Source organism: Squalius cephalus, assembly GCF_949319135.1.
Source record: "Squalius cephalus genome assembly, chromosome: 23".
Taxonomy (NCBI): domain Eukaryota; kingdom Metazoa; phylum Chordata; class Actinopteri; order Cypriniformes; family Leuciscidae; genus Squalius; species Squalius cephalus.
In genome coordinates, this window is record NC_137144.1 from 16,256,724 (window position 1) to 16,274,603 (window position 17,880).

Here is a 17,880-nt window from a genome sequence, read left to right on the forward strand (position 1 = left end):
AATATAAGAGAGAAATTATACAAAAAAAAAAAGCCACAAATACAGATTTGTGAAATATTTGTTATATATTATATGCTGATTATTGCAAAGGTCTTGATTTTTGCAGTGCTTTTCTCTTTTTTTTTTGCTGCCATATTTCAGATAAAATCATTCCACCTGAACAGTTTGATAAAAACAAAAGATAAATGACAAAAAAATAAAAAGGCTGCCAAAAAGCTTTGAATGTGTGTTTATGTGCCCTTAAATGTAACATTTTAAAGGTCAGTCAAAGAAACTATAAACGCACCCAGAGGAAGCATGTCATTTATACAAACTTCTGCGCGTTTAGCAGCGACCCATACAGACTCGTCGTGACGCATGACAGATTTTCACCATAAGGTTTTGACAGACGTATGTGAACAGTAATCATAATACCGAAGCGCTCAACGTATGTCACGTCTTTAAAATCACATCATGCACCTCCACCAGAATGTGAAGTTCTCTGGTCTATCTATAGGACGCTGTATTTCTGCTCAGCGCATGTTTCTCATCAGCAACATGATATCAAGAAGAGGAAGATGAGCGCGCAGCTAGAATGAAACCTAAACCACTGAAATGCTGTGTTTGTGGTTTTCAGTGAAGGTGAATCCACCTCTGGTCGACAACAAAATCATTTGAACGAAAACATAACACAGGGAAATGTTTGCATTTCTCTCTTTTATAGATACATATTTGAATACATTTTTTTAGGGGCTGCGTAAATTATGATTTTGGAAGAAATTCTATTTTGAAACCCTTTATTCACGAGTTCACACGTATAATCAGATTTTTGGCGTGCTGTCCAGGGGGGAGGGCTGCTCCGAGCTTGGAATTTGGCCCAAATCCAGAGTACCTTCCCCCCGATATCCCTGGCTGGGATAGGAACCCGTCGAGAGCGAGGAGTCGGGGTGGAGGGATGCTGTCGTGGGACAGAGGTGAGAGAGAATTCATATAGGCCTCGTCTCGTGCTGATTGGTTAGATTATCTGAATGTGTAATTCTCAATTGTTCAATTCTCTTCATTTAGGAAAAGGAAGAAGAAGAAAAAACATCCAAAATGATAGCCAACAGAATTTTTAAACATTTGATTTTTATGATAGTTACATCACCTCTGAAAAAATCAAAGCGATGGTAATTTAATAGGCAAATTTCCTAAATATTACATTTTATTCATGCATTAAATGCTGTTTGTAATTTATTTATAATCGGTAGTTTAAAAAGAAAATATTTTTGCATTTACGAATGCATATTAAAAGTGTTTTCTTAAATATTTTAAGTTGTCTTTTGTTAAAATATATAGATATGAAATTTATGTGTGCATTTAGTATAAATGCAATATTTTAAATATATATATATATATACGTATACATATGTTGATTTTATATATAATATATAATTTTTTTTAATTTTTAAAATTTCATTTTAATTTGACTTTTTAGTGGCATGCAAATGTGCATGTGTGTGTGTATATATATGTATATGTAAATATAACAACATAATCTTTGGTAGACGGTGCACAACTCATTGCATGTAAGTTGATGCATAATTGAATATTATGTTTATTTATATTGATTTAATTTTTTCATTTTCATTTAAAAAGAAAGGGGAATGAAACCACTTGTAGTACTTCCCCTTAAAAGTGAGATCGGGAAATGCTTACGAAACTTCAAGCACGCGAGCTTCCCTGCTTAACAAGAAAGAATGAGGTAAGTTAGGGAGACGGGACTTCAGCTTCCCCCTCGGGCGTGTGTGCTTCACGCCAGAACGCTTGACTGTGGATGTCACCATGCATGTGTCACGATTTGCTCTGTTTTGTGGCCTATTTGGAAGACATTGCCAAGGGACAGTAAGAAGAGTTTAATTCAACCGTATCGTTTAAAGGAAGTGATTCTGATCTCATGTTATGAGGGAAGAACAGAAATGTTGAAACTATCCCTGCCTAAACAGACTAAGCAGTCAATAGCAGCAGTGGGTTATATGCTCCTTCAGTCTTTATCTCCGTGAGATGCAGAGTTCATGCGTTCGCCTGAAGAGAGCAACATTAAGTGACACGCTATGTTTGATTCTTTAAAATACCAGAGTTCCTCCAGCTGTGGGTTTAGATATGCTCCGCAGTGCTCGTCAGCCCCCATTTACATCTCTCTCATGACATTTGGGCTCAGGCCCTCATCCGGCCTTCACCCACGCCCAGCCTAAGGGAGCTCGTATGCCAGTGTACATCCCAATCAACACCAGAGGTGGAGTCCTCACGATGCATACATTCATGACAGTCTTCTCTCATGCAAAACGCATCCCTCTGCTGTTTGCGTTTGGGCCAGAAATGTGCCTCATGAAGGGTTCTTGAGTACAGTGATTCAGGGTTGTGCTGAACGGAGAAGTGACTCGCTAGGGCACTGCTTCAGGCAAGAGCGAAAAACCTTCTCAATGCCCTGGCATTTCTCTGGAGAATCATTGACCCTTATAGACAACAAGGTTTGGCAAAGAGTCTATGCTTGTATGGACAATGAATGTAATCCAATATAGTATCTTGTTCTTCACTGGACAAATGAGGACAAATCAGATTGCAGCTGGTCATGTTTAAAACATGTATGATAATGGATTCAGTGTGCCGTCTATGAATAAACTCATATTATCAGAAATTTACATCTGAAAGCAGTTGGATTCAGCAAGATGGATTTTCAAAGCAAATGTAATTGTTAAAATTCCCCCAAATGGTACAAAGCGTTGACTCACCGCTGTCTTTATAGGAAAGGTCATCATATCCTCCAAAGACGACGCTTAAACATGCATTATTCATGTCATTTCAGAAAAGTGATTTGTCAATGTATTTCAACAATTCAAGATGTAGATAATGAAAAAATATGATTTATGTTGTACTTTTATATCTAAAATATACACTGCAAGATCTTGACCAAACATGGATGCACCTCTTGATGGAAATAACATCACAACATTTATTTCCATCAAGAGGTGTGTACATTTCTGTGTACAAGATCTTGTATTGACAATGCAAAGAGTCCAGCACTCTGTAAAGTCTCCTCCAGCACATCCCAAAGACTTTCAATGAATTTAAGGTCTGGACTCGGAGGTGCCGATTCATGTGTGAACATGATTCTTCATGCTTCCTCCCAACCAGTCTTTCACAATTTGAGCCTGATGAATCTTGACTGTCATCCTGGAATATGGCCATGATGTGTCTTCCTACATGGTTGTTTAAGAAATGAAAAGCTACACACTCCATCAATTAGGGTTAGAAGAACTGTTGCTAAACAAATAGCTAACATGCTAGAAACTTAATAGCCTATATATATTTAAAGCCATTTTGAGTCAAAACCAATACATATGTTGTTTATATTAATATTATAACCTTAAAATGTCATATATTTATCTCTAACTTCTTATATTAAATACATATTTAATTAATTTTAAAAGAGGCGGGCAAGGAAAGAGACTTTTGTATGTGATTTGTTAACTTAAAGCTAAACTTTAGCCTATAGCATCATTTAGCATATTTGCATGTATTTTTTATATTAATAAGTATTTATTATACATTTTCTTACAGTTGTAAGACTGTACACAATCCTTTTAGCATAGAAGTGTCCCTTACGCTGTATGTGGTTCAATTAGTTGACAAAGACCGAGGTGTTTCACTTGAAGCCCTGTGATTTGCTGGACACAGGAGAGAAGTGACAGTGGCAGCTCATCATTACTCATACTGACTCATCAACAAGCGCACAGGCTGTCATTAACGGAGCGCGCAAAAAAAACACAAATTAAACCAATGAAAGTATTTCCTGTCTCTTAAAAATTTAAATCTAAAGTATTTGATAGTAAGTAATCTGTAAACCCTAACGCTCAAAATAATTAATTGGTTTGAGTAGGACAAACTTAAATTAAACTAATTAGTTCAGTCAAATTAACTTTTATGAGTATTTAGCACTTTATTTTTCTTTCAAGTTCACAGAACTGATATATTTTAAGTAAACTGAACTGTTTCATTGTTTTGAGTTTTATGAAATTATTTCTTTTAATTTAGACAAAACTTAAGTTTAACTGAAACGGCTGGGATGTCTTGCATGCTTTGCCGATGTCACTCGGAAGGGAGAGTAAATGCTAAAATGAAGTGTAATATAATGTTGTGCAAGATTAATGTTAAGTGGGAGATTTAGTATTGATTAATGTTGTGTTATGCTAATTTAGAAGAATTTCTGTTAATGTTGGTTTTAGGATAGTTACCATCATGGTGACAAGTGGTGCATGCAGCTTGATTTGAGAGCAAATAAAGCCTTTATATTGCTGCACTCATACAGCAAGTGCTACTGTATAACATACTATTGTTGACATGTTAACAAATTAGCATGTTAGCAAACTAGCTTGTTAACGCTAGCTAAGTTTACACTAATAAAAGTGTTCACATTGAGATTACATGAAAGTTTTAAGTTAAATGTATTAATTAGTGTACTCAAACATTTCAAGTTAAGAACAATTAAAATGTATAAGTAAAAAATAAAAATCTGCTAGTTCTGCTAACTTAAACTTTGAATTTCTTAACTTAAAAAATTTGAGGCAACTGATTGCCTTTACATTTTTTGAGTTTTGCCAACTTATTCGGGTTTACAGATCTGAAACATCTTATAGCAAAACTTTTTACAGTGTAGAAACATCTTATAGCAAAAGATTTAATATAGTATTCCCATTCTGTATACTTATGTCCCATTTTACATCTTTTTTTTCTTATTCTCAATGTTACTCATGCATGAGTTTTTTGGCACAATTGCTCTGAAACTGAGCCTCATCACAGCATTTCACTGCCCACTGAACCCTGTGTAATTGACAAACTTAATCTTGGCAACATTATACACAAAATGTTGTGTAAGAATAGCCTAGGCTACATCAAATATATCTCTGCAACATCATCATAAACTAACGATTAAACATTATATAGTGTAACTTTTTGTAAGCCATTGGTGACTTTTGCAATGTTTTTGAGCTTCACTTTCAATCATGTATGCAGAAGAAGTCGCCCGTTACTGCTCACACACACACACACAGAGAGAGAGAGAGAGAGAGAGAGAGAGAGAGAGAGAGAATGAGAGAGAATGAATTCCTCCGCGTTGTACAGGTTATGAATATTTGGTGCTAGAACTTGAATTGAGCAGAAGAAAAGAAAGGAAGACATATCGGCGTTTTTGTTTTCTTCTCACACGAGTGACGAGACAACTAGACTTTCTCAAGCGACTGGCACATTATCCAAAGAAACAACCGTTTTATATCTGTATTCTGCAGAAAAACAATGGCTTTTATGTTTAAACACATGATAGGGGGGCAGCTGAAGGATCTTACCGGGGGTCTTGGAGAAGAAAAGCCAGAAGGAGAAAAGACCGAAGCTGGAGCAAAAGGAATGACACACGAAGAGTTTGAACAATACCAAGAACAGTTGGCGGAGGAGAAGTAAGACTTTGCACTTACTATGGTTATCATGACCAAAGAATGTGATTTTAAATGTTTGATATTTTTTAACATTATCAATAAAATGTATTTTATTTTATCTTTATAATATATTCATCATTTCTCCCTCCATTTTTATTTAGTTTGGTAATAGCAAATGAATGTGATGTTAATTAATATATATATATATATATGTGTGTGTGTGTGTGTGTATATATATATATATATATATATATATATATATATATATATATATATATATATATATATATATATATATATGTTTATATATGTATATATGTATATCAGTAATTTAATGCATTTGTATTAATATAATTTTATAAATATTTTATCAATAATTGTTTTTAATTTTTATTTTCAGATACATTTTATATATATAATATTTATAAAATAAATGTCTGAAAAAAAACCACTATATATATATATATATATATATATATATATATATATATATATATATATATATATATAAAATTATGAGGATCCTTTCCCTCCTGTTTAAATTTAATACACAAGCTGCACAGTCACTTGTTCAAATGTAATACAAGGAGATGCCAAGAAGGTCAATGTTTATCTCCAGCTTCCTGTATTTCTGTGGTTTAATCAATAGTGCATGTCACCTTGCTCTCAAGCCTTGAGGACAGTGACTCCTCTGCAGAAATGCACATGCAGCTGTTTTTGTCTATTGTCTGCATTTTTGAATGGCATCGTATTACATTGTCCTAGACATAAAACAGTTAAAATGCACACTGAACATAATAATTGATAATATTATGATGATTTAATATTGTTATCAATAGGGAATCATGTTTAAGCAAAATCTTTTTTTATTAAAAAAAAAAAGAAAAAAAAAAGGGTTTTACGTTTCAAACTAGCCTCTATTTTTCATCTAGGTTGGAGCGGGATACCAGCTTTGCCCAGAAGAAGGCTGAACGAGCCACAGTCAGGAGCCACTTCAGGGAAAAATATCGTCTTCCAAAAGTAAACATCCCTTTAATAAAATGCACTGTGTGAACCATTGTTATTTCATTATTAACTTGTACTTTTTATTTACAGAGTGAACTGGACGACACGCAAATTCAGGCTGCGGCAGACGACGTGGAGTTGCCCACAGAACTAGCCAAGATGATCGCTGAAGACAACCAGGAGGAGGAGAACAAGCAGTCTGTCCTGGGTCAGCTGACCAACATTCAGAACGTAGATATTGATCAGTTAAAGGAGAAGGCCCAGTCCACCCTCCAAGACATTAAACAGTCGGCTGAAAAGTGTGATGTCATGTAACCCCAACCCCAGAGTTGGACTGCTGATTGAGGATCAGATGTTTCCTCGGCTCCGATGACTTCAGGGAGAATATAGGGAATAAATCAGATCCATAAACAGCATGCCTAATGCTTTGTGAAAGACGAGCTCCTACCCAAAGCCAAGCAATCATATATAAATTTGAAGTGTTTGTTAATATCGTAAATAATGTTTGCCACACTGTATACATTGTCATAAAAGTGGTTTAAGGCAATAATTATCAGTTAACATCTTTCTACTTGTTGTTCTTTAGTGCTTAAAATGTTATAGTTGTTTATATGTGATTGACTATCCTACATCTACTTTAAATTAGCCAGAAAATGTTACAGTATTCCAGTCATATTAATAAAAAATATGCAATTGCTTAAATTATACTATTAAACTACAGTATTTATGTATTTGAACCTTTTTATGTACTCAGTATATTGATGTATTTACGTGAAGTGTGTAGATACTAAAAACGTCAATTCAATTCAATTCGTCTCATAAGTTGCCGCCAGTTTAATTTGAATCAATAAGGGAACCACTGTCAAAAGTCGATGTTTTCTTAGACTCATTTCTGTAACGCAACTGAACTGTGGTGCATCAGGAAAAACATTCCGTCTCCATGTTTGAAATTCACATTCACACACATGACGGAAACGTCGATGGACACCGAAGCGGATCTCTTTTATCGTCAGCTGCCCAAAGTGGTAGGAAACACAAAAAAATAGATCCGTTAATAAAACAGAGATGATCTTTTAATGAGCTCATCCCAATTATTTATTTATATATATTAATGAAAATAGATAATGAAGTTAAATACAGTGTTTATGTTTCTTTCAGGAGCTGCACGCGCATCTCAACGGCTCGGTCAGTTTTGAGACTATGGAGACGCTGATTCAGCGCAAGCCGCATCTGAACATTGAGCACAACATGACCGCCATCCGCCGCGGACAGCGCCGAACACTGGACGAGTCCGTATCAAACACCTGCACACTTCAAATCAACAGACTCGGGGTTATAATGTTTTTTTGACAATTACAAACATGTAGTGCTCAAAATAAATCTGAGACTACGTTTTAAATAGCATACTCTCTGAGTAGGCATTTTTGGAAAAAACAACAACACATAGGGGAGAGTGGGGTGAGTTGTGCCAGTTTTTACTCAAAGTGACTTTAAAGTGAGGCCATGGCAGTAATGCCTTCAACTTAAGGATGTACATATATTTCAGGATGTGGTGCATCCCTGAGAACAATAACTTTGGATCTGAAATAAATTGTTTCAGAAATATAGGCTAGCTCTTGGAAAAAAAAGTGGTCTCATGGCACAACTTGCCCCTGGTGCGGGGGAAGTTGTGCCTTTGGGGGAATACATTGGGGGTAAATTGTGCCAGTGATTTCTGAAGTAAAACAGAACATTTTAATGTTATGAACCATACTGCTATATGAAAGCAAGATAAATTCAATACAAAATTACTAATTTAAGGTTTATTTAGATATTGTCACCCTGGAATACCATAGCCTGCGTTTTTCCTACTATGGTCAATTGCATAGGGATTTTGTATTGAACATAACTCTGGATCACAGTGTCATAGAGACAAGGGGGCGGGCTCATTTTACTCAGACGACCAATAAGTCTCTCAGGATCATTGTGAAGCTATCAAGCTACGCCCTAGCAACCATTTAGAGCACCATAGCAACACAATATATGATATTTGTGAATCATTTCAGGCAAAAAGGCTTTGGCAATAGATGCCTGTTGACATAGCGCTGTCTGTCAATTATGTAACATATAAGAATAAAGTGACTAGGCTAATTTCTAAACATCCTATTGTGACATAGGCCACTTACAAATAAAACTTCTCTTTAATAACATAGTGCAAACTCAAAACTGAAATCAGTGTTAGCTAAATTAAACAAATAGCAGACAGGCCTAAGTCAAACAATGATGAGGCATGCCCATCTCCTCACTTCTCAAGATTATCCCCATGTGAGTATGTAGGTCTAGGTGGTCTGGATCTGGCACAACTTAACCCAGGCCCTTTGGCACAAATCACCCCGGACCCACAAGTTTGAAAAACTAGCATGATCCAGCAGTTAAGAGCTAACATCATGCTAACTGTATAGACTCATTGTGTAGCCTACTAAAGCACTAAAACATGTGTGAAATGTTTTCAAACTTGTCTATAATTGTTCAGACACTACAATCAAAAAACCTTAATCATAGAAATTTTACTTTGAAAGGGAAAAAACAGTTTTTTGCACTAAAATATGCTTAACTCTCATGCCATGTGTCTCTCTTCTTTGGAGGACGAGTAAAAGTGATTGCTTTTCAAAATTATGTGGTCACATGACCAATTTCTTCTATGGTTTTCCAGAAACAAGGGTGGAACTACTTCCCCCCCCTGGCACAAATCACCCCACTCTCCCCTACTTCTCGACCGTCAAAGAAGTTCGTTCTATATAGTATTAATGTGTGTAGAATTCATTTAATCCATACTTAATACATCCGTCAAGTTGTCAACGTCATTTATTTTGTTTTTAGTTCTGTAATAACAGTCAAATACAGAACAAAAAAGTACAATACTTAACAGTTCAGAGAACCATGTGAGATAAAGAACAAAACAACAACAATAATACAGAATAAACAACAGCTATAAAAAGCTAACAAACAAAAATGTAAAATTAGGCTGCGACATGATATTAAATTTATTTATTTATTAGCCTAATTAATTTTTTTAGTTAGCTAGTAAGTTAGTTATTAGTTAGTTAGTTATTCTTGACTTGGGAATGTAAAATTTTGCTAAAATAATTAAAGTATTAACGAGGTGATTTAGTTTTTTCAGTAAAATAGTAAGGTTTTAAGGTTCTACATTTAAAGATTTTTTTTCCCCATGCCGTGTCCAATCCAAAAGTCAATCCAAAAATGAGAAAGACTGGGTAATAATAATAATAACAAAGTTCAATATCATTGACTGATATCCACATACACTATATATATATATATATATATATATATATATATATATATATATACACATACATACACACACACACACACACACACACACAGTGCTGCAGTGCATTTACAGGATAATATTGATGAATAATTCTGTATTTTATTTATTTATTTTAGAAATAACATATTTATAAGGTAATGTCCAGATGCTGTGCTATGATATATGGTAAGGTTCAAGCCATTTTGATTTACATGGAGGATTATTTATCAAAGAAGGGGAGACCATTAAAAGTCGGGCATTTGTGACCTTCAGTTGTTATCGCTTCACTGCCATTCACAACTCCTCTCCGACGGCCTCGCGGGATAGTAAATTGTCCATTCGCCAGTAGTAGTTCATTTGGGAAATTTTTAGACAACCGTTTTATGAATACTGTGAAAACGTACATCACTGTTTTTCCCTAACTAAAAAGAGTAGGATGTATAGCCTACATATTTGGATGAAGACATTGCTTGCTTGCCAAATAGATAAGTCTTCATAGACAAGGCTTAAAGGAGAACTCCGGTCAATGTTAACATTGAGCTCATTTTTTTGTACATTTGGAGTGCTGTCAATACAGAGAACAACGTCAAAAATCGGTGTTGCCTACACCGTGTTATCCTCTTTTTAAAATTTGCACCCTGTTGACTTCAATGGGGCAAGTTTTAAACCTGCTTTTAGCCTCTTAACATCCTTGATGTGTCATTACAAGTGCACAGGTCATGTGAGTGATTCCTAGGTACTAAACCAATGCGCGTGAACTCGACAATCGATTACTATGGACTTTGACCGAAAACAGGATGTAAATACAGGTATGAGCGCTGGCTGAATAAACATAATTTTTATTCATATCTTTCACATCTACTGCAGTCAGATTGACCCGCGTTCACTCCGAAGGAATCACTCACATGACCTGTGCACTTGTAATGACACATCAAGGATGTTAAGAGGCTAAAAGGTTTAAAACTTGCCCCATTGAAGTCAACAGGGTGCAAATTTTAAAAAGAGGATAACACGGTGTAGGCAACACCGATTTTTGACGTTGTTCTCTGTATTGACAGCACTCCAAATGTACAAAAAAATGTTAAAATTGACCGGAGTTCTCCTTTAAGCTTAGTCCCTGACTAAAATGCATGTTTGAGCTGTTTTAACTGAAAGAGACATATCTTAAAATATGTCAGTGCCATTGTTTTGTCTCAATATGCACACCAGTGATGTTTTTTCTAAGGCACGTTTGAAAGCTACGGAAATGTTCTAATTGAACTAAGGCCTAATCCTGGCTTAATCTAAACCCTGTCTGTGAAACCGGGCCATAGTGTACTAGTCTAAATCCTGATGTTACGAGTGAGCTTTTAAATTAGTGTATCTCTCCATTAGGTGTTTTCAAGTGTTTAAAGTGATTCATCAGCTGGTTGATTCAGAAGAGGACATCCTAATGGTAAAGCAACATTTGCTCAAAGTTTTATTCTTTTACATGATTAAGAATAAATTCAAAAAGAGGAATTATCCCTATTAAATAGGTTGCTAAAGCAGTCATTCAAGAGTTTGCGGCAGATGGCGTAAAATACTTGGAGTTGCGTAGCACGCCACGGGAAGTGACTGAAACAGGTACTGGAAGCAATTCATATGTCAAACAATTATTAGCAGCTCATTTCTGCTTATTGTTGACATTTGTTTTTGTCACAAAAAGGTCTCACTAAACAAAGGTACATTGAAACTGTGCTGGAAGCCATCCGGCAGTGTAAACAAGAGGAAGTTGACATTGATGTCAGGTAATGTTTAAATTTGAATTCTGTATTTTCTAGATGACCACCTGCTTCTGTCATGCTCACCTTTTTCACGAGAAACAGGTTTCTCGTGGCTGTGGACCGCAGACATGGGCCTGAGGTTGCAATGGAGACCGTGAAGCTAGCGGAGGACTTCCTGCTCTCCAGTGATGGAATAGTAGTCGGACTTGACCTCAGTGGAGATCCAACCGTGAGTTCAGATTGCAATAACATCACACTTCACTTGTTTCTGGCTGCAGTCTTCATATCTTTGATCATACAGGTCGGTCATGGAAAAGACTTGCTCTTTGCACTTCAGAAAGCCAAGAACTGCGGCCTGAAGTTGGCTCTACACCTCTCAGAGGTCAGAGCACATGGAAACATCTCCATATAGGAAGTTTGTTTCTGTATGAATGCTTTTAGGTGGTTTATGCCAGAGTTTGTGTGCATTTCAGGTTCCTTCTCAGAGAGATGAGTCCGAGCTGTTGTTGAACTTGCCTCCTGATAGAATCGGCCACGGAACCTTCCTACATCCTGAGGTCGGTGGATCGGACAGTCTTGTGGAGAAAGTTTGCAAACAAAATATTCCTATTGGTATGAGTTTTCCTTCTTAATTCCTTTAACTTTAAAGAATTCTGTTTTACTATTTTATTTTTATGTTAATAACTATTTTAGTTTTTTTATATAGTGTTCTATTGTAATTCTGAAATTACATACTTGAGCTTTAAATAATATATTTTTTGTAACTATTTTATTTTCATTTAAATACATTTTTATTTTATTAACTTTTACTATTTTTTTCATCATAATTCCAAAATTGCATGCTTTAAAGAATTATATATATATTTAACCCTCTATGGCATGGTGTTGCCCTAAGGCAACAAACCACATTTTTGGACCTCACACCACCCCTTTAATTTTTTTATATATATATTTTTTAATATATAATATCACCTGACATGTCTGTTCACTGAAATGAGGGGCTGAAGTGGGGCTGAAAAACTATTTTACTATTTTATTAAATATTTAGTTTTGACTAGTTTTCAATCGTAATTCCAAAATTAGATACTTGAATGTAACTAGTTTCATATTTTATTTTACTTTTATGAACTATTTTATGTTTTTAATTAGTGTTCAATTTTTCCATTATAATTCCATACTTGAAATTTAAAAATTTTAAATTTTTACAAATAAATGTTTGTTTTTTTTTTAAATTTTTTATTTATTTATTTATTTATTATATGCTATTTTATGTTATTAACTATTTTATATTTTATAAATAGTGTTCTATTGTATTTCCGAAATTGCATACTTAAACTTTAAAGAATTATTTTTAAAACTTATTTTTTTTTTTGGACAAGTTTTCCATCGTAATTCCAAAACGAAATACTTTAAAGAAACTTTAAAGAATATTTTTAAATAGTTTAATATTTTTATTTTTATTTATGAACTTTAGATAAAATTTTTTAATTATTTACTATTTTATGTTATTAACTATGTTATGTTTTTTTTTAATTGTATTATTGTAAATCGAACACAAATTTTATAAATCTTAGATAAATCTATAAATATTATAAATCTATTATAAACTTTAAATAAATATTTTGTAAACTTTTATTTTACTATTTTTATTTGTTTTACTAGTTTTCTGTCATAATTCCAAAATGACTTGCTTTATATAAATATATGTATAATATATATAAATATGTTCTATTATAATTCCCGTTCTTGTTTTATAGAGCTGTGTTTGACCTCTAATGTCAAAGGTCAAACAGTGCCTTCATATGAGAAGCATCACTTCCAGTACTGGTATAAGCAAGGACACCCATGTGTTCTCTGCGTGAGTACCCCCCCGCCTCCCCCCATCCCCCCCCCCACACACACACACACACACACACACACACTCACACACACACTATTATGCAGTTCAGACACTTTTTAAATGAATGCAAAGGAACTTTTTTTTAAAAGTGTTTATAAATTCTATTAGAAAATAACACTATGCCTATTGCTCCTCCTGTCCCGTCAGACGGATGATAAGGGTGTGTTCTGCACGGATCTCTCTCAGGAGTACCAGCTGGCTGCCTCCACGTTTGGTTTGACTCAGGAGGCCGTGTGGAGTCTCTCCCAGCAGGCCATTGGATACACCTTCGCCCCTGAGCCAATCAAAGAAAAGCTGGAGAAGAAATGGGCAGAGCTCAAACAGCAGATTCTCCAATGAGGAATGACTGCTGTAAACTTCACCAACAGTCCTACCTCAGACAGCCCAAACGCTTGCTTTTCATAAAACGAAGGCACGTTGTAGCAGCTAATGTCGGTTTCCTCAATTTCAAAGCACATGCTGCATTAATATCTGAACTAATATATAAACTACCTGTGTTGTGTGAAACAGAGTTAAGGCCCGTTCACACCAAGGACGATAACTATAAAGATAACGATAAAGATATAATTCTAAAAATCGTTCTCCATAATAAAGAATAACAGAGTTCACACCACAACTATAACGATAAAGATATGAGGAACGATATCGTTGGGATCACTTTCAGAACGATTTTTTTCCAGCTGTCGAACGATAAAACACTGACAGCCAATCAGAATCCATTCTAATTTAAATGTCTCGCGCATTTAAAATGGATCTGGATCATCCGGGCGCGCGCGCGCGTGCTTAGAATAAAAAGGCCGTTATCAGTCGTTGGTGTGGACGCATATATAGTTATCTTTATCGTTATCTTTATAGTTATCGTGCTTGGTGTGAACGGGCCTTTAGACTGTTTAAATTAAATTGATTTTAATATTTATCATAGACTTTTGAAGGTTTCTTGAATATAAATATTGTTATTTTTAATATTAATACAACAATATTAAATATAAGTTTATTAATTACACAGCTTCTGTGAAAGTGGTCTATTTCATTTTACATTTTCAATACAATTTTTGTTGTTGCTTCTTAATAAATACTCCATATTTGGAAAAAAAAGTTCTTAACATTCTTATTTGCATATGTTGCGCAGTCAGTATCTGATTGGACGAAGACAGAACTAGAAAATCAGTTTAATTCTCTTGCTCATGCAACATTTTGGTGTGTTTTTTGCTCCAGTTAGTTCACCCAAATGTTGGTAACCAAAAAGTTAATGGGCCCCATTGGCTTCCATAATTTTTTTTTTTCCTACTATGGAAATCAGTGGCTACCATCAACTGTCTGGTTACCAACATTCTTCTTTTGTGTTCAGCAGAAGAAAGAAACTCATACAGGTTTGGAACAACAGGAGGGTAAGGGGGCAACAAGGTTTCTGTGACTACGAAGAGAATGATTTTTTTATTTAGGTAAGCACAGGACAGTTGACAGTTATAATTGGTTATTTGTTTTGTGAAATAGATCTGTGGTCTGTTTAAAATTAAATATTATAACAGTTAATATAAGTTATTATAGATTATTGAAGGTTTCTTGAATATTAATATTGGATATTAATACAGTAATATCAAATATATGTTTATTCATTACATAGCCGGTGTAAACGTGATCTCTTTTATATTCTTAGAGGATAAAACAGTGGATGTTGCATTTTTAGCGTAAAATAAAAAAATAAGCACAGTAGTTGCACGGCTGTGTACTGTATGCATCCAAAAGGTTTAACCATTAGAGGGCAGCAATTCATTATAAATGTTCCTTATCACAAACTGCAAAGTGATTCTGGTTTCTCTCCTGGATCACGTTACACAGCTCAGATCTCCGACATGCATCTTTTTATATCCTCAAATATCTTATGTCCCCTCTAGTGCCAGAACTAAAAAATAATAAAGTGTAGGCTATGTGATAGCATACATGCAGTTAAAGTCACCGTAAAATAAAAATGTTCAATTCTTGTTTTGTTTTTTAAATGGAATATTGCCGTATTTATTATAAACGATTTATCTGTGCATGCCTCTATTTTATTTAAGTCATATACATATTCTTTAATCAAAATAACTTCCACTCCCTCTTGCAGCAACATATTTTCTGAAGACATGTTTATTGGCGTGAGGGCGGGACAATCTGTCACTCACAAGAGATCGACCAATAGCAAACCACAACCGTGAACCCACTAACCCTGTTCTCCAGCAGTGTGGTTTTGTTCTTGATTTCATGGCAGGCTTTTGAGGGGAATCTATAGGGATGAGTACAGTATGGACCCCGTGGTGCATGGTTGGGCACCTCAGATGTAACACCTGAATTGATTTCTCCCTAAGGTTTCCTCAAGAAGTCCTAAATAGTATAATTTTTGTTTGTGTTTCATACGGGGTAAAATCAATGTCAAAATGCGTTTTCAGCTCCGTCTAGGTGGTGTCAAATTACAGGAGAGACCGGGGCTAGTTGTCACACTATTCAAAAGTTCGGGGTCTGTAAGATTTTTATTTTATTTTATTTTTTTAAAGAAATTATTGCGCAAGGATGCATTAAAGTGTCAGTAAAGACATTTACATGGTTATAAAATAATTCTATTTCAAGTAAACGCTGTTCTTTTGAACTTTCTGTTCATCAAAGAATCCACAAAAAAAACATTAGCTAAGCAGCACAGCTGTTTTCAACATTGATAATAATAAGAAATCAGCATACTAGAATGATTTCTGAAGGATCATGTGACACTGGACACTGGAGTAATGATGCTGAAAATGTAGCATCACAGGAATAAATTACATTTTAAAATATTTTAAATTGTAATAATACTTATGATGAACATAAGAGACATCTTTCAAAAACATTTTACATGAACATTTCCATTGTTCTTACCCACAGCCAGTCTGCAAATGACCTTTTTTTTGTGCTGTTTTTGCAATTGTAGTTTTATCTGTTTGTTTAAAGAGTGGACCTCCTATTGTATCTTTTAACAAGTCACATTTGTCATTTATTCAGTCGTAGCTTTAGGGCCTCTGTGCCCAGTAAATGTAAAAGGCAGAGGTCAAATCATTCAATCAATACCCCTCGTATTATCATCTTCGACAATGACACCTGCACAAATGCTGCCATGTGTAAGATTTTTGTTGTTTAGCTTTAGCACATAACTATGCATCTGTTGTAGGAAAAACACTTGTATTGAGTTTCAGTCTCCTCAAATTAGTCTGGTCAGCTCGAGACAACCTATGCTTATTTAGTAAATGTTTATCAATGCGTCTTTGTTAATTCACATTACAATAAGACAGATAAAATGTTAATGACCTATTGACCTAATGGTGTTCCTCTTCAATCATTGCTTGCTGTGTTGCTCATTTATGTTGTTTATAATGGCTTTATCATGGATTTTGTCTGTATGTTATCGGTTTAATTTTTTTAATAAATTGAATTCATTGTAAAACCTCTGAGAGGTTTTTATATGTGATAATTTCCTTTGCTCGGCTAAAACAGGCACACAACGCTGGCAGCTGTCCAGTGAGATATTCCACAGAGGCGTATCTTCTTCACAAGGCCTCTGTTATGTTGCTTGTGTTTGGAAAGCATAGTTGACAAGTTGGTGATGATGCCAGACACAAAAAAACTGCAAAGCTTGTCTTGCTGATATTACCTCAACAATGCCCAGATGCCTTTGTTCTGTTAGCAAAAACCTTGACTCTTTGACAAAAGCATTGAAGGTATAGAGAGACCTTATGCGCCAGAGAAACGAGGGCGCCGCCATCTTTAGAATATTGTCTTTGAACTTCCGTTTTTGCGGTATATTTCTATGGCATTGCTGTCCAGGAGTAATTAGCTTTTTAAGTGGATTTACTTAATGTAAAGTTAACGAAAGTTATCATGAGGATTGTAATGTTTAAAGCAGATGTCTTAACAAATGTCAGTAGACCGGGAAGATTTTAAAAAGAGCCGTTCATTCATAAATACGCAAGATCGCTGTGAAAATACAGACCGGAAGTCAAAAGACAACGAGCGCAGCGCTGAAAAGGGGCGGGGCTACATAAGGTCTATATGTTACCAAAATTTGTTACCCTCCTCTATTTCACACAAAATGGCTTTAATGTTCCCAAAATTCACTGCTGATGTCTAATCTCCTCTGTTTCATACTTTGAAAAGCATTTTTGTCTGATGCAAACATATAAAGCAGTCACCAAATCCGACAAGGCAGATTAAGTTACCGAAATCTGTTACCCTCCTCTATTTAATGAGGATAAGTTTGTGATTGGTTGTTTGTTTTCATTTCACAATGCATGTTAAAGAAGACTAAAGAAAATGAACGGCAGTTTTATTGGACAGCATATTATTCATGTAATTACCACAACTGTGTAATCATAGATCACAGATACTGCATTTATTTTTCCTGCTGGATTGGAAGATTATTATTGTACAATTACATGTTGCAACTGTGCCCACGCTTTTCCTTCACTT

At 35.0% G+C, this 17,880-nt stretch overlaps 2 protein-coding genes across 2 annotated transcripts; both read left to right on the plus strand.

Moving 5' to 3' along the window:
- The first annotated feature begins 5,072 nt into the window (after nt 1-5,072).
- cplx3a (complexin 3a) lies at nt 5,073-7,346 on the plus strand. The gene is made up of 3 exons (XM_079859483.1): nt 5,073-5,468; nt 6,380-6,467; nt 6,543-7,346. Exons 1-3 carry the CDS (start codon nt 5,311-5,313, stop codon nt 6,765-6,767), a joined length of 471 nt encoding a protein of 156 aa, XP_079715609.1. The 5' UTR covers nt 5,073-5,310; the 3' UTR covers nt 6,768-7,346.
- On the plus strand, nt 7,346-14,497 carry mapda (N6-Methyl-AMP deaminase). Its single transcript, XM_079859482.1, has 11 exons — nt 7,346-7,477; nt 7,611-7,741; nt 11,140-11,200; nt 11,283-11,370; nt 11,453-11,534; nt 11,613-11,739; nt 11,812-11,892; nt 11,984-12,122; nt 13,268-13,368; nt 13,558-13,927; nt 14,296-14,497. Exons 1-10 carry the CDS (start codon nt 7,418-7,420, stop codon nt 13,747-13,749), a joined length of 1,062 nt encoding a protein of 353 aa, XP_079715608.1. The 5' UTR covers nt 7,346-7,417; the 3' UTR covers nt 13,750-13,927; nt 14,296-14,497.
- The last annotated feature ends 3,383 nt before the right edge of the window (nt 14,498-17,880 follow it).